Source organism: Cinclus cinclus, chromosome 19, assembly GCF_963662255.1.
Source record: "Cinclus cinclus chromosome 19, bCinCin1.1, whole genome shotgun sequence".
Classification (NCBI taxonomy): Eukaryota; Metazoa; Chordata; class Aves; order Passeriformes; family Cinclidae; genus Cinclus; species Cinclus cinclus.
Window position 1 is genome coordinate 7,937,948 of NC_085064.1, and position 22,942 is coordinate 7,960,889.

Below are 22,942 nucleotides of genomic sequence, written 5' to 3' on the forward strand. Positions count from 1 at the left end.
TGCAGGCTGGCAGTGGTAGCCAGAGGGATTTGGTTGGGCTCTGCCCCGTGTTTCCTGAAGCCAGTATCACCATCAGGAGCACTTACCCCATTCCAGCCCCATTTTTGCTTGGATGTCATGAACTTGCTTTAGAGATGGCAGAGAGACCCATTCTGCTGTGACACTGTGGGGCTGCACAGCACACTTAGGAATGTCAGGGAAGCCAAAGGAACCGTGCCCTTCACACGCCACTGGTGCCATGGCTCCAGTGCCACAGGCAGCATCTCATGGTCAGCCCAGGGCTGATGTGCAGCTGGAGGTCTGGAAGCTCAGGCTTGAAGGAATTCACTGCCTGGGGAAGAGACAAGTCCTCAGTTTAACCATTTCCCAAAATCCTCCATGTGACCTCTCTGCCTGCAGCACTTTTCCACTGCTCACCTGTTCCAGCCACCACCGACCTTACACTTGCATAATGCAGCAAATCTTGCCACCTTCTGCTCTTGATGGTTTTTCCACTTTGTTTAGAAAAGAATGGTTCATTTGGAACTACAGTCTACATCCCTGGAGCAGCAGGGATCAGCAGTGTGGCCAGTGGATGCACTCAGAGACAGCAAGAGCAGATGCAAAGCCTGGCCAGGGTTACAGAAGAAAACAAGTGAGATTTTACAGTCCCCTGTTACAAGCCCCAGTGTCTCCCTGGGGGTATTTCTGTGCCCAGGAAGGGGACACAGGGTTCACTCCTAGTTCCTGGCCTCGCCAGGGATATGCTCTTTCTGTCCCTGATATATGGGGAAGAAAAATGGATGTAAATATTGAAACCAGGGTGGTCTGGCAGATCTTGTGAGGCCACCCACACCTGAAAATTAACAGTGTGAGGAAAAGACAATGTAGAAATAGGAAATACTCTTTCAGTGTATCCTGGGGAGAAAACAAAGGACTCTGGATTTAATTAGAGGTGATAATGATGAGCTGATGATGTTACCCATCATGTGTGAGTATGGGGACCCTACATGACAAGGAAGGATGGGAAGGTCCAGCCCAGGACCCTGGTCACCCTGACCCATGGACAAGGTGACATGTCCCAAGGGGCTGCCCCATGCTGGTAGCAAGACACGCAGCTGGCAGGGTTAGGAAAGTCTCAGCCATCCCATGGGGAAGGGATGTGTGGTGTGTTGGAGCAGAGAGGGAGCCAGCTGCCATGGAGGGGGGACTTGGGAGGTCATGGAGCCACCGTCATGGGGCCAAAGTGTTTTGGAGGCAGGGAAACAAGTCCTAAGATGCTGCCAGGGGTTGGATGAGCAGGGCAGGGCTCTTGGTGCTTTTCTTGGGACCCAGTGCAAGCACTGGAGGGACACTGGGGGGTGTGCAGCATCTGCAGAGCCAGTTCCTTTGCCAAAGCTATGTTACAAGGGGTACTTTCAAAATGCCCTTTTAGTGAGTGTTATCAGAGGTCTCTAAGAGCTCTTTTTTTCTTAATACCTCGGACTTGCATGTGTACAAATATCTCATCTGAAGCTGAGGTGAGATCCTCCCTGTCCAACCTTCAGGCAGCAGAGATGATGTGCTCAGCTTATCTGTGCTGGTACCTTTGGGACTGTCCCTGGGGCAGCGGGGCTGTGGCTGGCTGGGGGTCACACATGCCACCAGTCACGAGCACGGGCATGCAGCTCACTGTTCACACCTTGGTGTTGGATGTCAGGATTGTGTTTAATTGAGTTTGGTTAATCAGCTGGGAGCAGTGGGCACAGTGTCATCAGGGAGAGGAGGATGTGAAGAGAGGCAGAAGCAGTGTGGACATACTCTTCACCAGGAACTGTGGTGACAGGACAAGGAGTTATGGGTACAAATTGAAACAGGGAAATTTGGATTAGATATTGAGAGGTTTGTTTGTTTTTCTTTTTTACTGTGAGGGTGGTGAGGCACCAGCACAGGTTGCCCAGGGAGGTTGTGGCTGCTCCATCCCTGGATGTGCTCAAAGCAGGGTTGGATGGGGCTTGGGGCAACCTGTTCTAATGGGAGACATCCCTGCCCATGACGTGGTGTTGGAACACAGTGATCTTTAAGGTCCATTTCAGACCCTTCCATTCTACAAACGGGATTGAAAGGGGTGACGGAGCCTCATGCTCAGGAGTTTATCAAGCACCGACATCCCGAGCATGTTACACATCCGCTGTGCCTCAGTCCCCTTCCCGAGGGATGAGGACGGGAGGATGAGACCCCACGGGTCATGAGACCCCATGAGACCTCCCAGCATGGAGGGACCACGGGGTGAGGGCAGCGGGATGTGCCACAGGCCGGGATGATGTCCCCATGCCGGGATGATGTCCCCGTCCTGGGATGATGTCCCCGTCCTGGGATGATGTGCCGCACGCCGGGATGATGTGCCTCGTCCTAGGATGATGTCCGCAGGCTGGGATTATGTCCCCGTGCCGGGATGATGTCCGCACACCGGGATGAACCCGGCGCCGTCCTGCCGCGGTGCCACGAGAGGGCAGCAGGGCCCCACGGACCGACACGGCCACAACTGCCCCGCCGGACCGGGACCCGCCGCGGGGAGGGTCCGGCGGGCGGCTCCGCAACACCCGCGGTGCCCATCCTGAGCTCCGTGACACCCCCACAGTGCCCATCCTGATCACTGCACCACCCCTCAGTGCCCATCCTGAGCTCCGTGACACCCCCACAGTGCCCATCCTGATCACTGCACCACCCCTCAGTGCCCATCCTGAGCTCCGTGACACCCCCACAGTGCCCATCCTGATCACTGCACCACCCCTCAGTGCCCATCCTGAGCTCCGTGACACCCCCACAGTGCCCATCCTGATCACTGCACCACCCCTCAGTGCCCATCCTGAGCTCCGTGACACCCCCACAGTGCCCATCCTGATCACTGCACCACCCCTCAGTGCCCATCCTGAGCTCCGTGACACCCTCACAGTGCCCATCCTGAGCTCCGTGCCATCCCATGGTGCCCATCCTGAGCCCCGTGCTCGCATCCTGCAGCCCCCAGGGCACACTGAGCACATGCCTTTGCCCAGGGGATGGCATTCCCACACGTGGTTCATGCTGATTGTCCCAAAAGTCGCCTAGTGGTTCCTCCAGAGTAATGCCTTGCCCAACCCACGCTGAACTCCAGGACTGGGGTGTTGGTTTGGCTGGGGTGGTGGTTCCCCTTCAGCCAGGGCTGGAATGATAGAATGCTTTGGGTTGGAAGACACCTTAAAGCCCATCTCGTCCCACTGGGCACCTTCCACTGTCCCAGGCTGCTCCAAACCCTGTCCAACCTGGCCTTGGCCACTTCCAGGGATTCAGGGGCAGCCACAGCTTCTCTGGGCACCCTGTGCCAGGGTTTCAGCACCCTCCCAGAAAGAATTTCTTCCTGTTATGTCCCATCAAACCCTGCTGTCTGCCAGCCATTCCTTCCTGTCCTATCCCTATCCCTATCCCTATCCCTATCCCTATCCCTATCCCTATCATCTTTCCAGCACACATAGACAGATGTGCCAGACCGAGTCCCCTGGACACTGTCCCACACCTTCCTCACAGACCCAGCAGTGTCTGCCCATCACTAACAGTGGGCAGCATTAAATCTGTCCAAGCTCTTCATAGACCTGGTGGCCACTGCACTGACAATATCTCAGTGGAGTAGAAATCCCCAGGCAAACGCATCTACTGATTTCCTTTCTAGCTCACTTTGGATGGATTTCCCAGCAAAAAGGCAAATTATTCCACCAGGTGATAAACAGGCAGCCTGTGTCAAGTGATGTGTCCTGGCCACAAGTCCCCACTCTCTTGCCTGTGGTGGCACTAAGTCTGTCCAGTGAAAGGTGGTGTATGGGGAAGGTGGAGCAGAATTCCCTCTTCCTTACATAAAATGCAAATCCCAGGTCCTAAATCAAGCCCAGCTGAGCAGCCTGTTGGTGTTGGTGGGGTTAACCTGCTGAGCCTGTAGGAATCCCTGCCTGGGTCTGTTCTCTCTACAACTCCAGCTGGAGAGCCTTCTCCTGTTCTTGTTCCAAGCATTTCTAACCTTCAGGAGATATCACATCCTACCCCTTATATGGCTGCATTCTTGTGGCAAGTGGAATGATTCCCAGTTTTGGGATGACTTGGGGATCTTCTGGAAGAGGTGTTGTATGAAATGCTGGGCCGCTAGGAAACACATCTTCTCCTGGGAGCTCTCAAGACAGGACAGAACTCCAGTACAAATTAGGTATTATGCTGTTGTTTTTGCTGCAGGAGTGGTGTTACCCTGCTCCCTCATGTCCAGGCACCAGGAGGTGCTGCTGGCAATGCTGGAAGCATTTTCCCACATCAGCAACTGCTGCATCCCGAGCAGGGACCCTTTTGTGCAGGCACACACCTCATGCTGTGAGATTGTAAAATCCTGGTGGAGCCCAGAAACAGAACCAGGCACCCCAGTAGGCAAATGGTACCTCTGCACATCCTGTGCTACTCATTCACCCTTTCTAACACAAGGCCTGATGCCTGGCACAAGGCTGTTATTTTATTTGTTTTGTGGTGCTCTTTTTTTGTTTTGTTTTGTTTTTGTTTTGTTTTGTTTTGTTTTTTTTGTTTAAATCCATATTTCAGACAAAAAAAAATATTAAACTAATAACTCCCACAAGTTGCATGATGAGTCCAACTGCCTCCTGGGCTCTGCTCCCATACAGATGTTGCCAGGGTTCAGCTGAGTTGCCAGCAGTGTTAGTGATAGCATGTTCAGATTCAGGAGCTGATAAGGGATCCCCGTGTCCTTGCTGCTGCAGCTGAGTCTCCTCTTCCCAGAAAGGACCCTGTGAGCATCCTGGCAGCAGTCACTTGCAAAGTCCTTCCCCAGGAGTGAAGCAGAGGCTTTGCAGGAATGTCCTGGGAGGTTATCCTGTTCTATATAGGTAATAAAGGTAATAAAAGCCAGGCTGAACCTACAAAAACTTGTAAGGCTTCTCCAATTCACTGTTGAGCCCTCTCCTTGCATGCAGGGAGCTGAAGAGATAACCAAAACTCATGTCAGATGTAGGGCAGGGGGAAATTGAGGGACCCCAATCCCATCTTCCCAGGCTATAGTTGCAATGGCAGGTGCAGGAATATGTTTTGGAGGGAAAATACTTCTCAGATCTGAAAGCCTTCTATGTGAGATGCCCTGAGTGGTGGGTGGGGAATATGGGTGGGATGAGAGGGAAGTACTGTGTCCAGCAAGGAAACCTACAGCTTTCTTGGGATGAGGCACCTGAGCAAGCAGATGAGGAGCATCTCGTCCTCACTGCCTCTCTCTGGCTCTGGAGAACCTGGCTCACAATCAGGGTGTGTTGCTAGTGCTCCCAGATAGGTTCCAATAGCAGAAACGGGGAGATTATTTTCTTAGGGCTGTATGTAAGCACCCCAAACCCATCCCACAAAAGTTACCAGGGATTGCTCTCCAGTGCTGATGACATCCAAGTGTTTGTCTGGATGAGAGCTGGCAATTTGACAATGAAGCCAGTTTTCCTCTGCTAAACCTTGTCCTGTTTCATTTCCCTCCTTTGGAGTTGTACCCCGAGCCCTCGTACAAGGGAACACGATGGATCTTTGTCAGTCTGCAAAGGAATCCTTTTCCCCAGTGCAGCTGGGATCTGCTCTAAAGAGGATTAACTGTAGACAGCCAATTCCACCTCAGCCATGAAGTCTGCTCTACTCACAGGTCTGCCCTGAATCACCTGGCTTTGTGGTTAATCTGTCACTGAGCCCATGGCTGCTGGGGAAGGGGAGCTGTTCTGCTTACAGTTTTCTATCTTACCTCATTTTCAGAACTCTGGGCCTTCCCCTGTGCAACTCCACCTGAGCACTGCTGCTCCTGAAATAGCTTTGCTCCCGCTGGTTGAATTATAGTGATCTATAATTCTTAGCTATAAAGCAAATAATTCAGAAGGAAGGTTTGATATCCTGTTGCCAGTCATGAGATAACTGATTATACTGTCTTTCCAGCCCTGTGTTCATGTCCTCCCTTAAAAGCATGGCTCTAAAGCTTCCTTCTTCATGAAGGTTTTCTAAAGATGCTTCAGCTGTGGTGAAGAAGCTTTGTAGCCCAGAAATGTAATTATCTCCTTTCTCTTCCACATGTATTTTAGTAGTGATGTTAGAAGATGTTACTCTTATTCACAAGTGAGAAGAGGCTCATGGTATCCTCCTATAAATTCCTTCTTTCTCTGCCACCCTGGTTTTTCAAAGATTCATGGCTTTCCCTTATGAGACTTGAAGTTGCCTGGAGCAGATCTTCTAGAAAATAATCTCTCCAAGAAGCAGTTCCAACTCCTGTTTCCCATGTCTGTGTACACCAGCATCTCCCTAGATGTTGAAACATCTCCCTACAGCTTTGTTTTAATTTATCTTAGCAACTACTCCCTTTCTATTCCACTAAAACATGGGTTGGTTGGAATTTGCTAGTTCTCTCCGTGACAGTTTTGATCCTGTGCACAGAAGCGTTCCCTGACAGCCAGACAGCAGGGAAGGGCTGTCCCTACCCTCGAGGGCTCCGGGACTCATGAATGAATACTGTTTACTTGTATTTCCAAATGGCTTGTGCCTTGCCAGATCAGCTGCATGTCACTGCAAGCTGAGTGTGTTGAGACAGCCCTTGTTCCTCTTCTGCTCCTTCTCGGGGCTGGGAATTTGTTGCTAGAGGCAGCAGCCATAAGATGGAGAAAGTCTCTTCTTCTGTAGGTCTGTCACCAGGTTATAAAAGTTGGGCCTTCTTGGGTCAACCCAGCTATAGACAAAGAATTTAAATGGAAGTGTACAGGACAGACATTGGAGTCGTGTCTCCTTTGCTCAAGTGTGATACTTCCCTTGGCCTTAGCAAGTGTTTGGACGAACACAGAACAGAGCAAAGGGTCTCCAGGTTTATTGCCTTGTGCTTAAGACCACCAGGTGGTTTCCCAGTGGGTTTCAAAGGCCTGAATGTTTCTTGAAAGCAGTGTTGGCAGGTTGGTTTTGGTAATGCTTCCATCTATTCTCCATGCAGTGACATTTGTTCTCATACCTCCTTTTCCCCACTGCCAAGGGCCTCCATCCCCCCATGTAGTCCTTTTGCAGCCTCTTTGGATCCATTTCAGTGCCCTGGATAATGTGTCACCCAAAAGAATGATCTGAGGACCACAAGAGGAGGCTGGTGTTAGGGTGGGGATAAAGGACATTCACATCCTTGGCCTGGTCCCTTTGGGGATGTTTCTCTTTGGCAGGGAAGATATACTGGAGTGATTTTGTCTCATTTTGGAGCACAGAGAGTGGATATGCAAGTTAGAAAAAATAAGAACATAAGTTAGAGAAGAAAACAACAATCAGTTCTGTCAGTTCAGATGTGCTTGTCTGGCAAAACTCACACTTCCAAGCAGTGACCTGGAAGTCCTTTTTTTTTGCCTTCCCTTCTTGACCTTTATTTTTTTTCCTGTTCCCACCTGGCCTACACCTTCAGCAGCTGCGTTTATCCTGGCTGCAGCGCATTTTGGCATGTGCTGAGATTTATTTAATACTGTTTGGTTTCTTCCCTCTCCCTAACCCAGAAACAACTGAGCTTGGGAACAAGAAGGAGCTGAAATCCATGCCCTTCATCACGTACCTGTCAGGCCTGCTGACAGCTCAGATGCTGTCAGATGACCACCTCATCTCGGGTGTGGAGATCCACTGTGAGGAGAAAGGACGCTGCCCGTCCACCTGCCACCTGTGCCGGCGCCCTGGCAAGGAGCAGCTCAGCCCGACCCCGGTTCTGCTGGAGATCAACAGGGTGGTGCCTCTGTACGCTCTGATCCAGGACAATGACACCAGGGAGGTGAGTGAGCCTGGCCCAGGCCAGCCCCGCCTCTCTCAGTCCCCTCTTAGATCCCCTGTGCAATCGCTGCAGGTTCCCTGGAGTGAGGGAGGGGGTGTTTTTGTGCATGTTTGGAGGGCAATGCTATGGGATGGTGTCAGTGTCAGCTATGGGATGGAACTGGCAGGTCCTGCTGCCCACCACCCACAGCCCTCTCAGACCTGCACCTCCCTGCCTGCAATAGGTTCAAGACAATGCTGTAAGCAGCCAAGGCCACAGTCATTCCCAGTGTCCATGCTGGTGTGCAGGATGTGTTCTGTGGAGAGGTCTCAGGAGCCAGGCACCAGCTCAGTCCACTCCTGCTCCAAGATCTTGGACATACCTGTTTGAGGGGTAGCCAAAGGCCTCCAGGGCTCCAGTGTGGCTTTGCAAAGGTGCGGAGGGAGGGAAAAGCCATCCCCTTGGAACAGTCCCACAGCCACAGAAGGTCCCTGTTACTCCAGGAGGGACCAACCAGGCTGGAGGTCACTGGTCCCTGGGGCTAGGCTCCTGCAAGAGCTTAAATGTTTATCCTGTGGAGATTGAGTTCCCACTTTCTCAGTTCACTGCCACTCCCAGCCCCCCTCTGCAGCCTTCTGACCCCAATCTTGAAACCAGAAATTACAGACCTGCTTAAAGTCACTTATTAGCACTGAGCCTGTACTTGTTTGGGATGTCTGGAGTGAGCCAGTGTGCAGCAGCTGTGGGTGGGACGCAGAGGGCTGCAGGTCAGGAAACAATCCTGGCACGTGGAGCTGTGACCACCAGGAATGGTGCTTCATCCCCTTCCCACATACATAGGTAGAAGAGTCCTCGTGCTTCTCCCAGTACCCGAGTTTTTGGCTACTGTCTCTGGGGACTGTCACTCCTCACCTACCTCTTGATCTGGCTCCTGCTTTCCTATCTATCAGCCCTGTTGGTCCTTGCATGAAGCCATGCCTGACTTCCATTCCACACCTCAGTTCACCTCGCTTTCTGGGTCTTTTCCTCAAAGTCCCTTTCTGTGTTTTCTTCCTGCATTCTCTCCCCACCCACGTCTGCTCTTCTCACCTGGCAGTTCTTATGTAGAGGTTAACCTGCTGCTACCAGCATGTCCAGGGCAGTGCTGGGATGAGACATTACAGGTACAGGGAGAGCAGTGGGCAAGCTGGTTTTCTTCAGGCAAGAAAGATGTGCTCCCCAGCAGCAATCTGCACGGAGACATTCCTTTAGGGATACAAGAAGTAGGTTAGCCAGCGAGAAGGGGGTAACAGTGAAGAGCCCAGCAGGATCTGAAGGATCTCCGTGGACCCTGCTCACCACCGGGTCCCCTGGATCACCCCGTGCCCAGGTGGCAATGCCACCCTGCTTCTCTGGCCTGGCTGCAAACTCTCCCCTTCTTCCTCCTCCTCTCCTTCTCATCCTCCTCACCTTGTCCCCCCAGTCCTGCCAAAACTGCTGGGCTCACTTGGGGCACGTCCTTCTCCTGGGGAGCCGTAGTCTGTTCCACCAGCAGCCTTCCTTCCTCCCCCCTTCCCTCCCTCCCCTGCTCCCCTGGCTCCAGCGAGGGCTGGCCCCATCAGCTGCAGCTGGAGCTCAGCCCGCATTGTGCTTTCTGCTGAGGCTCTGGGAAAACCAGCAAACAAACAAAACCCCAACAAAGCAACCAAACCAGAGACACCCCACCAATATTCCCTGGGGCTGTGCTCCCTGCATCTCTCCTCTTCTTCCTCTTCCACCTTCCACCTGCTCACCCAGGGGTGGAGGGGCATCCCCTGGGAGACTGTCACTGTGTAAGAGTGCTGTGTGAGCCTGCTCCCCGCTCCCCCCCAGGGAGCTGTCCATGGGCAGGGCTGGGATAAGAGGTGACAGGATGAGGGATCTGGGCAGCTGCAGGATCTGGGGGATGCTGCCAGAGCTGCTGGAGCAGGCACTAAGGGAGCAGCACGTGCCAGGACAGGTCACTTTGTGCCATCCGCAGTGCAAGGTCCTGGGGTGGGCAGCAAGTGGGATCATGCTGTCTTGTCTTACCAACCCCTCCTTAGTGGGTCTCATTGTTTCAGCTGTAGGCTTCTCTTGATAGCAGGCCTCCTCATCTTCTTCCTCCCTATAACCCATCCAAGACCATACCCTTCCTTGCCCCAGCTGACACAGGGAGTGTTTTCTGCCTTCCCTCCCCCTACTTCTCTTTCCTAGTCATTCCCATTCTCTCAGCAAGATCCCCTTGTGTTGCATCAACTCCTTCACTTTCTCCTTCTTGCTCACTTCTGATGGGCTGTCCTGCTCCTTCCATCCCTTCACCCCAGCTTGTTTCTCCCCCTTCTCTCCACCAGCCTCTCTCGTGCAGGATTTATATTCTCTCCCTCTCCTTCTCTTGCTGTCCTTGGCACCGCAAACAGGGACAAACCCTGGTTCCTGAAGGCTGAAATCCACCACTGCCACCTCAGCACAAGCCTTGGTTCTCCACACTGAAGGTTTTTCCAGGCAGCTTGGGCTAGGCAGAGCTGTATCTGCCTCTCTGGAGGAAGTGGAGCTCATGGGGGCCATGTCCCTACCTGGAGAGGAGGATTTGGTGTGGGATTAGTGCTGCCTGTGTGAAAAGGTGTCCCCATTCTCTTGTGGCATCATGAGCTTGAGCACAATGGATGCTCAGGGAGGGCAGGGGCATCATCTTTCCCTTGCCTTTCCCTGTGAGCAGGGAGGGTTACCATGAAAGAGAAAAGGATAGAGGGTGGTTAGGAGCTGCCACCACCATAGGGACATCAGCCAAGACCCAACAGAGAGCCAGAACACCACCAAGTTTGAACTGTGATCGTGCTCTGTGCACTGAGAGGCTCCCACAGGGCATGTGCCACCAGGAGCCTCTCATGTATCATCTGGATAATGAAATGCCCATTTCCATCACCAAACATGAGGCCAGGAATATCCAGGCACTGCAGAGTGGTGTTCTCCTGTGCCATTAATAGGATTTTCACTTGCCTGGGCTCCAGCATCTCCAATCCTGAGTGCTCCATTGCCTGCTTTTCTCCCTTCATGCAGATGATTCTCAATCAATACTGCAAGTGCTGACCTTAAAGGAACTGCAGGCATATCCTAGTTCTCCTGTAGTGTTAAAAAAACAATAATTGTAAACACGTTTCTCTTTGCATATGTGTCCACAAAGACAGTGCTGTACAGACAGATAACAAGGTCATTAACAAGGCAAGTCATTAATATTGACTTCTATAAACTTGGCTGAAAGTTTTCCTGTATAATCTGAGCAGCAATGATGAAGCCAAACACCACTAAAGACATTTTGCCCTCTTCAGCATGTGTATTTTTTTAAATAGGTTTTGTCTTTTCATCTGCCCTAGTGCAGTGAGTTATGCACTTTTTAAAATTTACAGCTACAGCCCGGTCCAAGGCCATGTTCTCGGTTGCTGATGACCTTGCCAGACTCTTAAATGCTGGGGTTTCAGTTTCCATGCTGGGTGTCTGCTGTGGCCTGATTTGTGGTATTTCTTTGTGTGCATGTTTGATTTCAGCTAAAACTGACCATTTCCAAGCAGGAGAAGAGGTGAAAATATATTGCTTTGCCCACATGAAATGAGTTAGAAAACTCTTTATTTCCATGTCAGTGGGAATTGCTGTTTTCTTCTTGCTTTGAAGCAAGGACCTGAAATGTAAAGGGTTCCAGGAGTTTTGCCTTTTTCTGTCCAGGGAGCATTTGTCCAGAGGAAATGTCCTCAAGGAAACTCTCAAGTCTGTGTGATCTGTCCTCCCAGCCCAGCTCCAGCACGACTCCTGCTCCCATCAGTGGGAATAAACAATCTCAGTATCAGGAAAAGTATCAGGCCCTCTTTTCCTTCTTGTATTTCTTTGTTTCTCCCTGTGGTTTAATAGTGTTGGTCAAAGAATTTGCACCATCACTGGTCACTGCAGCCTGACTGGGGGCTGTGGCAGCGCTGGAGCTTGCCAGGGTGAAGGTGTTTTGGAGGTTCAAGCAGTTTTTGAAGGGTTTTGTTAAATGTCTTTTCCGTAGCTGCCACAAATGATGTGGCTGTGGGTGGCAGGTTTGGCAGGAAGGAGTGCTTGCTGGAGCAGAGGCAGTTCTGGAGTCCCCTCTGCACCAGTCCCGGTCACCTGGTGAGATCCAGCTAATCCAGATATTTTCTAGGATTGTTGCTGTTGCAGCTCCAGTGCTCCTCAGTCTGAGTGCTCATACTGGGAGTTCAAAGGCGTACAGAGACAGAGAAGCTGTAACCTTGGCTGTCATCTTCTACACACTTCTCTGGAGCTCTGTGGATCCTGCATCATTTTTGATCGATGCCAACATCTCTCTTCTGGTTCCTTTTTGCTCTACAGTGGTGCAGACACTTCCCTCCACCTGAAGCTGCAGGAGGAAACCGTGGTCCTTCCACTGCAGAGCTGTGGAGGAAACCTCCACCATTCTCAGTGGCTGGCAGCAAAGAGCTTCTATCTGTGGTGGGGCTTTCTGCTGGCAAAATGTTCTCAACACCCCAAGGGCTGGATGCTGTTGAGTGAATGTGGTGGGAGAGAAGAGAGATGTACTTTCCCTTTAGGGAACATCCTAGAGTCAAAGAGAAGAGCTGCTCCTCACCCCAGTTTGGCTTCCCCGAGGTCATGGTGACTTTCCTCCTCCACCTTCAACACACTTCTGCCAGCCTCTCCTCATGGGGTAGGCACCATCTTTCTTAGTGCCCAGCACAGCGAGTGCACCCAGAAGCACAGACTGAGAGTGAAAGCACAGCTCTGCATGATCTGCATGATCTGCAAACATCCTTGTCCCTTACAGGAAGGCAGGGATTACCCTGCTTCTCCCATCTCCTCCCAGGATCATCCTTGATAGGGCTGCACGTGTGCACGTCCGGAGCCATGGGGCAGCTGTGGCCAGTGGAGGGGACAAAAGGCAAGTGTGGGCCCTCCTGTTCGTGGTCTGTTCATTCCTCCCCCGCCAAAAAAACAAAAACAAAAACCCTGAAACAAGCTTCTGTGGAGCAGCTCAGCCAGCTGCAGAAATGCTTAGAGGGTGGTGTGGTGAGGGAGGTGTGGAGAAGGGAGGCAGGAGAGATCAATCTCTCTCCTACTGGGAAATGGACTCAAACTCCTGCTGTGTGTATTTAAGGAGACAAATGGATGTGGAGCCTGGATTTTTAGGAGACCCCTAGGACCTTGCTTTAATTCGAAAATTGAGTAATCTCAGCATTTGCTGGAGTCGTGGCCTCCTCACGGCACACATGGCCCAGCCCACGGTGTGGGGGTTTGCTGGGGGGCACATCCCTGTGCTGCTGGTCCCATTGGCCTCAGCAGGAGCCCAGAGCATGGCTGGGACCCTGGCAGGGCTCTTGGAGACAGCTTCTTTGTGTGCTGGGGGTCACCAGCTCAGGTGACAACTGAGGCTGGAGCAAAGTTCCCCATCTTTTCTCCCCACTCCTTGCCAAGGAGCCATCTCCTGCAGAGCAGAGCATGGCCACCTCTTCCCAGTGTCCCCAGGCTGTCAGAGTGTTTTTAGCCAGGGTGAAAGGTGTCCCCATGCTTAGTTTGACCCCAGTCCAGCACCATGGCAGAGCTGCTGGAGGAGAACAGCTCTCCCTGCAGACACACAGCTTCCCCAAAGCAACCCCTGAACGGCTTGGGGAGACAGAACCAGGGATTTCTTTTTCCACTGTCAAAGTTGAAAGGAGCCTGGGCCAATGGGGACCGCGTTTTTGTGGTTGAAGTGAGGGGTTTTTTTGGTTTGGTCTGGGGCATGTTTCTTTTTATTTCTTGTTGCTTTGTTTTAATACCTGCTAATTGACCCTTGTCCTACTCCTCTGGCCCTGGAGCATCGTGCTGCAGCTCCAGCCCACATACAGCTCTATTTCCAGGGAAGAATGGCTGCATTGTGGCACTGTGCTGAGGTGTGAAAGTGGAGCAGGCTCCCCAGGACAGACTCGCTGCAGAGCACAGGGCTTGATTTCCCCTGCTGCCAGGTTTTACAGTGTCCTCTGCCACTCCCTTGCATCCCGTAAATAACAGAAACCAGGATGCTGCCCACCTTGGGTCCCTCTCAGCACCCTGACCTTTCCAGCACACCACTGATGTCCCTTTCCAGGATGAAGTGCTGGTGATGCTGCTCCCGGGGGAGAGGCAGCTGGAGGCAGGGAGGGTGTGAACAACACAGGCTGAAATCACCTGCCAGAAGCAAAACTTCATCCTCCTTTGCTGAGAGCCCAGAGCAGCCTTTCAGACACGAACTGCATGATCCTGGAAAGAGTCTCTGGCCTAGGAAGTCCTTAGCTTCCCTCCCCTTGTTTTTCTTCCCCCCTTCCAGAGATGTCTAGACTAAGGATAGGAATTTATCTCCTGTGAACAGCACTAAGCATTGCTGGAAGGGCATGGGAGGCTTTTCCTCCAGCCACCCAGCCATCCTGGTAGCATCCTATTCAGGCTGTGAAAACCCTTCTTGAGCCTTCATCCTCCTCCAGTGGCCCCTGCCTGTGCCTGGGGGAAGGTGTTGTGGTGTGCAGTCCCCATCTCCATCCTGTAAACAGGAAGGGACAGGATGTGTCCGTTTGCTGCCGTATTCCTGGACGTGGGATGGAGTCTGTCTGCTGGCATGGCTCAGCCTGCTGCCACACTTCCTTCTCTCCTTCTGCACTGAGAAGAGTAAAAAAGCAAACAGAGACTGGCAAATCAGTGCAAAATCCAAAATGAACCTAAGTTCCAGCTTCCAGATCATCTCCTTTATCTGCAGCACATCTCTGTCCAGCCTACGTGTTCACCTGTGGTCCATTTTTTATCTCCCTGTATTTCCTTTTTGATTTTTCCAGAAACAGAGGTGTGCAACCTAGACTCAGTGAGCCAGATTTTCATATCACTGTCAGCCATGGAGAAGACTAGGTATTCACATATAAGCACCCAACACATGTCATTTCCAGTATCCCATCTGCAAACACCAGCCCTGCGATGTGTGTTGAGTTCTGCAAATGCTGATCTGAAAGGTTCCTTCATGTCCTCTCACTTTCCTCTCCTGGGATGTCAACAGAAAACCAACAGTCAGAAAAAACTTAATGCTTCTCCCTCCATCAGCCAGGTCTAACAGAGGACAAAGGAAGTGTTCTTCTCTATTCTGTTACAGAATGTCTCAGCTATAAAATGGGGCCAAATGGCCCTCCCCCTGAGCACAAATAACAACAGGAGAAAGATCCATATGCAATCGAGTGTAGGATAAATGTGCTTAGCTGATCGTTTGTTTCCCTAATAATTTTTTTTATGAATAGGCTTAGCTTATGGTAAGATGGGACTTTATGGTCCTGTAAGTCTTGCTTGTGTCAAAACAAATGAACTAGCCATCCTAGGGGGGAACTATCAATCCAATATATGTGTGTGCATGGGTGTGGGGAATCAGACCTATTATACCTTTAAGAGCAAATTAGATGCTGTTCCTATGATTCATAAAGCTATATATCTAATGGCATGACTCGTCATCTAGAAAATAAACGTTTTGAGCCAGTTTCTCATCTCATAAATTTCCCCTCTGGCACCGAAGGACATAAACTAAATGGGCTGACTCACAGGGAAACAATACAATTTGGATACTTTTAAATGAGAGATAAAATTGCCTTAGGGTACAGAGGGGTGCTGGGGTCCCGGGGAGTGGTTGGCAAGCACAGGACAGTGCACTGAGGGCCACTGCCATTCCCAGCCCATCAGTCCCACCTTGGAAGCCCTTCATGAGTCCAGACCCTCTTGGGCCTGTGGAAACATGACCACCATGATGAAGTATCCAAAATGGAAGTGGTCATGTTTGAGATGGACTTGTGTAGGTGCTGTCTCCTGGCAGGGAGGAGAGCACTCACTGCATATTTCTGAGCATGGCAGGGGAGGACAGGAGAAGTGGAGATCCCAGCCCAAGGCAGGAGGGGAAGGTGGTTCTCAGCCACCTGACATCAGGAAGGTCCCTGTGCATTCATTCCCACCTAAAGCTCTCTCAAAGGCTGCAGCTTCCCATGGGGTGGATCTCAGCATCTTCACTGCATCCTTGTCCATTGCTCTTGGTCTTCCTTGTGCCGCTGGGCTCCTTGTTTGTGTGGCAGCTGCTGTTCCCTTCTTCTGTGTGATCTTGCCCACTTCTGTTCCCCATCAATTTGCTCTTGATGCTTCCCCACCCCTCAACATGCACTCCCCAGCATCAATGGGAAAATCCCATAAGTCACTTGCTTGAAATTTCACTGGAAAGCAAGAGAAGTCATAGAATCACAATCATTTAGGTTGCAGAAGACCTCAGATTCTGAATCCAGCCTTTAACCAATCACCCTCTTATCACATCACAGCACAGCACAGCACAGCACAGCACAGCACAGCACAGCACAGCACCAATGCCTTATTCAGTTGTTTCTTGAACACCTCCAGGGATAAGGACTGCACCAGCTACCTGAGCAGCTCCTTGCAATGCCTGATCACCCTTTCCATGAAGAAATTTCTGCTGATGTCTGCCCTGAGGCTCCCCTGGCCCAGTCTGAGGCCATTCTCTCTCCTCCTGTCCCTGTTCCCTGGAGCAGAGCCCGACCCCCCCAGCTGTCCCCTCCTGTCAGGGAGTTGTGCAGAGCCACAAGGTCCCCATGAGTCTCCTTTTGTCCAGGCTGAGCCCCTTTCCATCTCTCTCAGCCTCTCCTCATGTGACTCACTCTCCAGCCTCTTCCCCAGCTCTGTTCCCTTCTCTGGACACACTCCAGCCCCTCGATGTTTTTCTTGTCCTGAGGGGCCCAGAACTGGACCCAGCACTCAAGGTATAGCCTCACCAGTGCCTAGCACAGGGGGACAAGCCAGGGACAAGCCCTGGCTGCCTGGCTCTCCCAGCCTGGCCTTGACATGAGTCAGGATGGAGGCAGGAACCTGCACGGACGGCCGTGCTCCTGGTAACCTGGTTAGGGGATGGAGGTGTGCTCTCCTTAATGAGCACAGCATCCATCCCCTAACCTCATTTGTGTGAAGGGTGACACGAGGCAGATGACAGCTGGGTACCTGAAGGATCTGATTAAAACTTACGGGAGGCTGGGCAGGCGGAGCACAAGGGATTGCTCATCCAGCTAGTGCTTAACAGCAGGAAACAGAAAAAGAAGGAATTGACTGCTGGATTTACTAAAGGGCACGGATGCGGCGGGTGGGAAGTTCCTAAGTCAGGGATGTGCAGGGAGGAGCTGGGTTAGGGGACAGGGAGGGGTGTGCAGAGTGACAGGGGTTGGGGCTGGGGGACAGTGGAACTGTGGCATCAGTGTGACAGTGCAGCTCTTCCTGGGATCACCCACATCTGTCTCGCCCACAGTGCCTGTCTGTGCACACAGGTACCCTCAGCTGAGGGCATTTATCTTGCTTCCTAGGGAGAGCACATGCTTCCCCATCCATCTGCACGCATCCTTTGCTGTTCCTTCCCTGCACAGACCCGCTGCTCTGTCTCTGCAGACGTGTCTGCATCCATTTATCTGGGTGTCAGATAAACTCCTCTCTTCATCCCTCTCTCCAATTACTTTGGATGCCCTTTCCAGTCTAGCACTTCAATTACTTTCTAAAGAACAGAGTAAAATAATGTCATATTTTCTTTCTTTCATGTGTTCGTTCATTCCTTGTTTTTTTGTGGGGTTTTTCTGTTTTTTTTTTTTTTTGTTTGTTTGTTTGGTGTTTTTTTTTTTCCCCCAGATTTTTTTCCATCTGGAACAGTCCCATTTTTTAAATGCCTGGAAACAGAAAATTTTTCAGACACAAGAGCCTTGAGGCACCTTATTGAAGGTGCTGGGGGCGTTTGGGGAGAGCGACAAAACCCGAGACAATGGGAACCCTGACGTCAGGCTCTATTTATACCTCCTCCCTTCAGAAACCTCCCTGAGATGATGCTTTTCCTAGAGTTTTCTGCTCAGTGCTGCAGCCTGAGCTGTACCTGTCCTCCTCAAAGGGCACAGTTTTATTTCTAGGCATACCCTTGCAGCCCAGGCCATATCACCAGGGCCAGGCTTCCACGGGCAACTTTTCATGGGAGGAGCAGTGCTGCCATGAGTAAGGCTGCTCTATGTGGATGAGGACCTGTGGAGGTGTTTCAGCTCCAAAATGTGCTACTTGTAAGGTCAAAAGCATTACAGAGCTTTGTTCTAGTAGCTGGTGTTTTGGTGTTATGGTTATTCTAGATGGGTGTTGTGGCTTTGCAGGGTTGGGCTGGACACTGGCTCTGTGTGTGAAGGAGAGATGTTTTTGAAGCTGGAAGTTTAATTACTGGTGAAGGGTAATGGGAGAAACCACCATAAATCCAGGTGGTCCAAACTAGAGCAGGGTGTGGAGTGAGGGGAGCCCCATCCTGAAGTGTGGGGACCGACACTGAGCACCCTGAGCTGAGGGATGAGCACAGCAGGGACACTGAGGAGTTAGTCCTGGAGAGCTTTGACAATTCTGACCACAGTTATTATTCCAGGGATTCATTGGTATTATGTGGACCAGTCAGGGTGGCTCCTGGGAACATCCTGCAAGTATTTGCCCGGTTTTATTTTTTCCTTCCAGATACTGTTGTTTTGCTTGTGAGTGTTCCTTAGACAAATGAATACAGCAGCACTTGGCTTGCAGGAGGGTACTTTGTGTGAATAACAAACCTGTGAGAAGGATTGAAGGGGTCTGTGTTGTTGGAACATAGGCATTACTTTATTCTCAGGGGTACAGAAGCAGCTGGGCAGAAGGGCACAGGGAAGAGTAGAAGAGTTTCACTGAGCACAGCAGCAGTGTGCAAGTACCATGGGTATTCTGTTCACTGTCACTGAGGGACTTGGGTTTGTGCTTCTTCAGGCAGTTCAGTCCTTCCCCACAGGAGATCCCCACTCTGAAAGCATTCAGGGATGAACCAGCATCACTCAATACATGGGAGCTAAACCCAGGGAGGTGAAGGGCCGTGCCCAGGGCCATGCAGAGAGGCCATGGCAAAACTGGGGAGGACACACTCCCCCAGGCCATCCCGGATTTCCTGATCCCAGGGCTCTGCACGCTTCCCTAACGGTCAGCCCCACAGCCCGTCGCTGGCCAGATTTCACTGAGTCTTTAGCACACGTGTTCATGCTTTTTGTTCTCACATCAGGCCTTCAAGGGAGCCCTGATGAGCTCATACTGGTGCTCTGGGAAAGGTGATGTTATCGAGGACTGGTGCAGGTGCGACCTCAACGCCTTCGATGAGAACGGACTCCCGAACTGCAGCCCTCTCCCTCCGCCTGTGTACGTATCCCTGAGAGCCCTCTGCTGATAACCAGCCCCTTTCCCGTGGGTCACAGCCCCCAGAACCACTCCATTTCCCAGGGTCTCAGCCTATGGGCACCTCCTTCTGCACCCTTGGGCCTGGGGGCTGCAGTCCAGCCCTCCTCACTGTGTGACTGATGCCTTTAGGATATCCTGGCTCTGGCTCTGGCCCTGGAAGGTTTCCTTATAGATTTTCATCACCTGATTAGCAGGGCTTGTAGAATGGGATTTCAAATGTTGAAAGAAATGGAATTACAGTGCAATTCATTGTGGCTTGTCAGAGCAAGAGCAAATCAGGAGCAAACTGATGGGGAATTAGCTGAGAAAGCAGGAAGACTGACTCCAGCGAGCCACAAGGAGCAGAACACCTTCTCAGTGAGCCAATATCCTCAGAGGGGATTCATTTCCCATCTTGAGTCCAGCAAACATGATGTGGGTTTGGAGCCAGACTCTCCATGGCCCTGTACTTGGTGTTGTCATCTATCCTGGAGCAGAGGGAGTGGACGCCTCTGCATTAGCACAGCCAGGAGCACAGAGCTCCTCTGCCTTCATCCCAGCCCACGTTGTTCCTGCTCTGGGCAGGAGCTCCTGCACAGCTGCCCCTCTCTGGCTCTCTCCCACACCCCTCAGAGGTTTGCAGCTGGGTGAATTCACGCCACTTCTCCTCCTCTCTCCCTCCCTCACCTTTGCTTGCTGGCCGTGCAAACCTGACCCTCCCCTCCTGTGGACTCAGCCCTGCTGGGTTTCAAGAACCTGGAACTTCTCCTTTTTGCTCCTGGGTTGTTGGTCCTTGCTTACCTTGATGAAGTTCAGCAGCTCTCCCAGACAATGAAAAGACAATAATATCTCTCCCTTTAGGTGATATATTTGGGGTTGCAGGAGCTTGCCTTCTCCATGAGCAGAGGGAGGCTGCCAAAGGCATGCATTGGGCTGGACTCAACTGAACTTCAGCTGGAAGTTCTTTGATGCTAAGGAGCCTGCTCTGCCCCTGCTCTGCCCCTGTGACCTCTGTCCTTGGTGGTTTGTGGGCACACCCACATGTGTGAATGTGGGCCTGTCTAGGGTTCATGCTGCTTAGACATGTGGATTCCTCCCCAGAAAGAGAGCTCATGTCTTACTTGTTTTCTTCCTGTCTCCTGCCCAGCCTGCGGCTGTCCCCCAGCGTGGAGCCCTCGAGCACCGTGGTGTCCCTGGAGTGGCTGGATGTGCAGCCTGCCATCGGGACCAAGGTGTCGGACTATGTCCTGCAGCACAAGAAGGTGGATGAGTACACGGACACAGATCTTTACACAGGTGGGTGTGAGGGAGGGCAACCTCCTTGTGGTGCAGAGGGCTCCTGGTGCTGCTTCCTGTGCTCTGCCTGGCTGGGAGCAGGTGCTTTGGTGGAGAATGGTGCATAGAGCCAAGGTATCAAACCCACTCTGTTTAGGAGAGGTGTCTGGAATCTTCTGCGGACATGGCTATTTGAGGGGAAGGCAAATTGCAAAAACACAGCGAGGCAGAAGGAAATTATTTTCCCTTTTTTGGGGGCAGGAGAGCTGTGAGTTGGAGTTTCTGAAATGGCTGTTGATCTGATTGGTCTGAAATGCCATAGGATGGTGGTTGTAGGGGGAAGGTCATCCTTCAACAGCTCAAGGGCCTTACTGGTCTGTTCCAGTGAGTGACCAGTGACCCACTTTAGAAAGGACATTTTCAGTTGTCTTGCACGCCTATCAAAGAACTCAAAACCTGTACTATTTAGGAAGATCATTCAAAAAGCACAAAGTTTCTCCAGGAGAACCTGAAACTTCCCTGGGTTGGAGATTAGTTCTCAGGCTTATACCAAGCACTCTACACCTTAAAAAGCAACTCAATCCATGCTCCAGGAGCTGCTGGACAAGGCAGAGGGCTGTGAAGGATGGGACTTAATTTGGGTGAATCAATGATTGATTTCAGAAAATAGGACTTGAGACCCTGAGTGATGGCAGTGCTGCTGGGAAAGCCAGGCAGAACCTACTGCTTTTTGCTTGAGGATTTTGGATGTAGTTTTTTAAAGAAGCTCAGAAGAGTCGTCAGGGGCAGCTGGATTGCTGGCCAAAGCAGAGATTTACCTGGGACAGGGCTGGTGCTGGAGTGCAGAACCTCACAGTCCACATGCAGGCTTGCATGGGCTGCCAGGGCACCCTGGTAAGATGTTCAGCTGTGTTTCCCTGGTGGGAAGACAGGCACAGGAAGATCATTTAGACCTCACAGCCACAGGGAAGTTTTCACCCTCTCTGTTCAACTCAAGTCCATCTATCGTGCTTCTGCAGCACAGATGCCACCATATCAAAAACTTGTGTGCTACAAGAGCTAGCGTGTCTCTGCTGGAGAGAGCCAGATCCCCACCTGCTGGGGGATCCAGCTGTTTGTGGAGACCCCTTCATGAAGGAGGAGGGGTCTACACAAACAGGAGATCTGCAGGAGATCCCTGGCTCATGTACCAGTCCCATCCCATGGTACTTTTCTCCTACATCTTGCCAGCGTCCCCTCCCAAAGCTGCCCGATGTGGCCTTGGACCCTGGGTTATCTCTGATTGCATGGCATGGAAGAAGGTTTGTTCTTTATCTTGGAGGGGCACCTTGCAGTAATGGAGAAAGAAAACAAGCCACCAAAGGAGGGGCTTTGTTTTGGATGGGGATTCCAGATTGCTCACACATCAGTCAGGTGAGGCCAGACCAGGGAAACATGGGGTTTCTCCTTTGAAGTGGCTGGATCTTTGCCTGGCAGCCAGAGTAGGAAATACAGATTATTATTATTATTATTTTCCTTTTATGACTGCCATGTGTTTGACAGGCAATTGAATTCATTGTGGGGAGCTTCCCTCCCCTCTGCCTGCTCTGGGGGACTGTTTGGGACAGAATGACCCTATTAACAATTAAAGAGAAAAGCCAATCCTAAATCTCTTTTTTTTTTTTTTTTTTTTTTTTTTTTTTTTGTGTTGTTTATAACCAAACAACATTCCTACCTTCATTCCTTTCTTATGCTACAGGCCCCTAATGCCAGATGACTTGATTCCTGCAAATACCTTGTGTAGGTTTGCTGAGGTGCTGACTGCTACAGCTCTCTACAGCAAAAAAATCCTGCCCTGGATATCCCCTGACCACCATCACCCACCCACCCTGCGGCACCACAGCTGAACAGCATCCACCAAAACAATAACTCGGCCGCAGAGGGGGAATCTTTGGGAGGGGAGTGTGGGATATGAAATTTGGATGGATTTTGATGGATATGGGCAGATCTCCCTTCCCCATCAGTCTCACAGCTGCTGGCAGGGAGGAGCAGGCTGTTCCCATTGCTGGGAGGTACCTCACAGGTATTTGCAGAGCAGGCCAGCTCTGGGCTGGGAGGATCTGGCAACATTGTAGGGCTCTTGAGGATGCTGCCACTCATCCATTGGAACTCTTGAGTTTAAATGAGTTATTGGTACTTGGACAGTGGTTTTGTTTGCTTCATTGCAAATTTTAGCCATTTCTTGTTGGGATTCCTAGCACTGACAGGGGCTAGGGCTCTTCCAACCTGTTCTTCACTCCCGTGGCACACTAGGTGGTACCTGGTCCCAGTCTCACCTGCCTTCTGCCTTCCTCCTGGCTCTCAAAAGCCTCCAGTGTCTCACCCTTGCAAAACTCCTGGACCTTCACCTTGTGCTGCAACTGGAGCATGTAACCATTCCCTTGAGCCAGAAAACATTTGTCCCTCTTTATCCCGGAGCAGAGTCAGGAGGGAGTTTTGAGACTGGTCTAACGTGGGTCCCCTCTGCTCCCTGCTGGGCTCCAAGTGAGACAGGGATGCTGCAGGACAGGGCAAAGGGAGCCAGCAGCCTGCATGGCTCGGTTGCCCTCAGCTGTATGAGGTTTTTTAAGAGACTTGTTACTGGTGCTTAGAAAAACACAGCCCTTG

The 22,942-nt window shown here is 51.5% G+C and overlaps 1 protein-coding gene across 1 annotated transcript in view; it reads left to right on the forward strand.

Annotated features, from left to right (window-relative positions):
• Positions 1–22,942, forward strand: part of ASTN2 (astrotactin 2) — a 315,039-nt gene that overhangs the window by 214,115 nt on the left and 77,982 nt on the right. Inside the window, exons 17-19 of the mRNA XM_062505713.1 lie at positions 7,515–7,780; positions 18,870–19,003; positions 20,169–20,317. Coding sequence (XP_062361697.1) covers positions 7,515–7,780; positions 18,870–19,003; positions 20,169–20,317 — 549 coding nt within the window. The remainder of the gene's footprint in view (positions 1–7,514; positions 7,781–18,869; positions 19,004–20,168; positions 20,318–22,942) is intronic.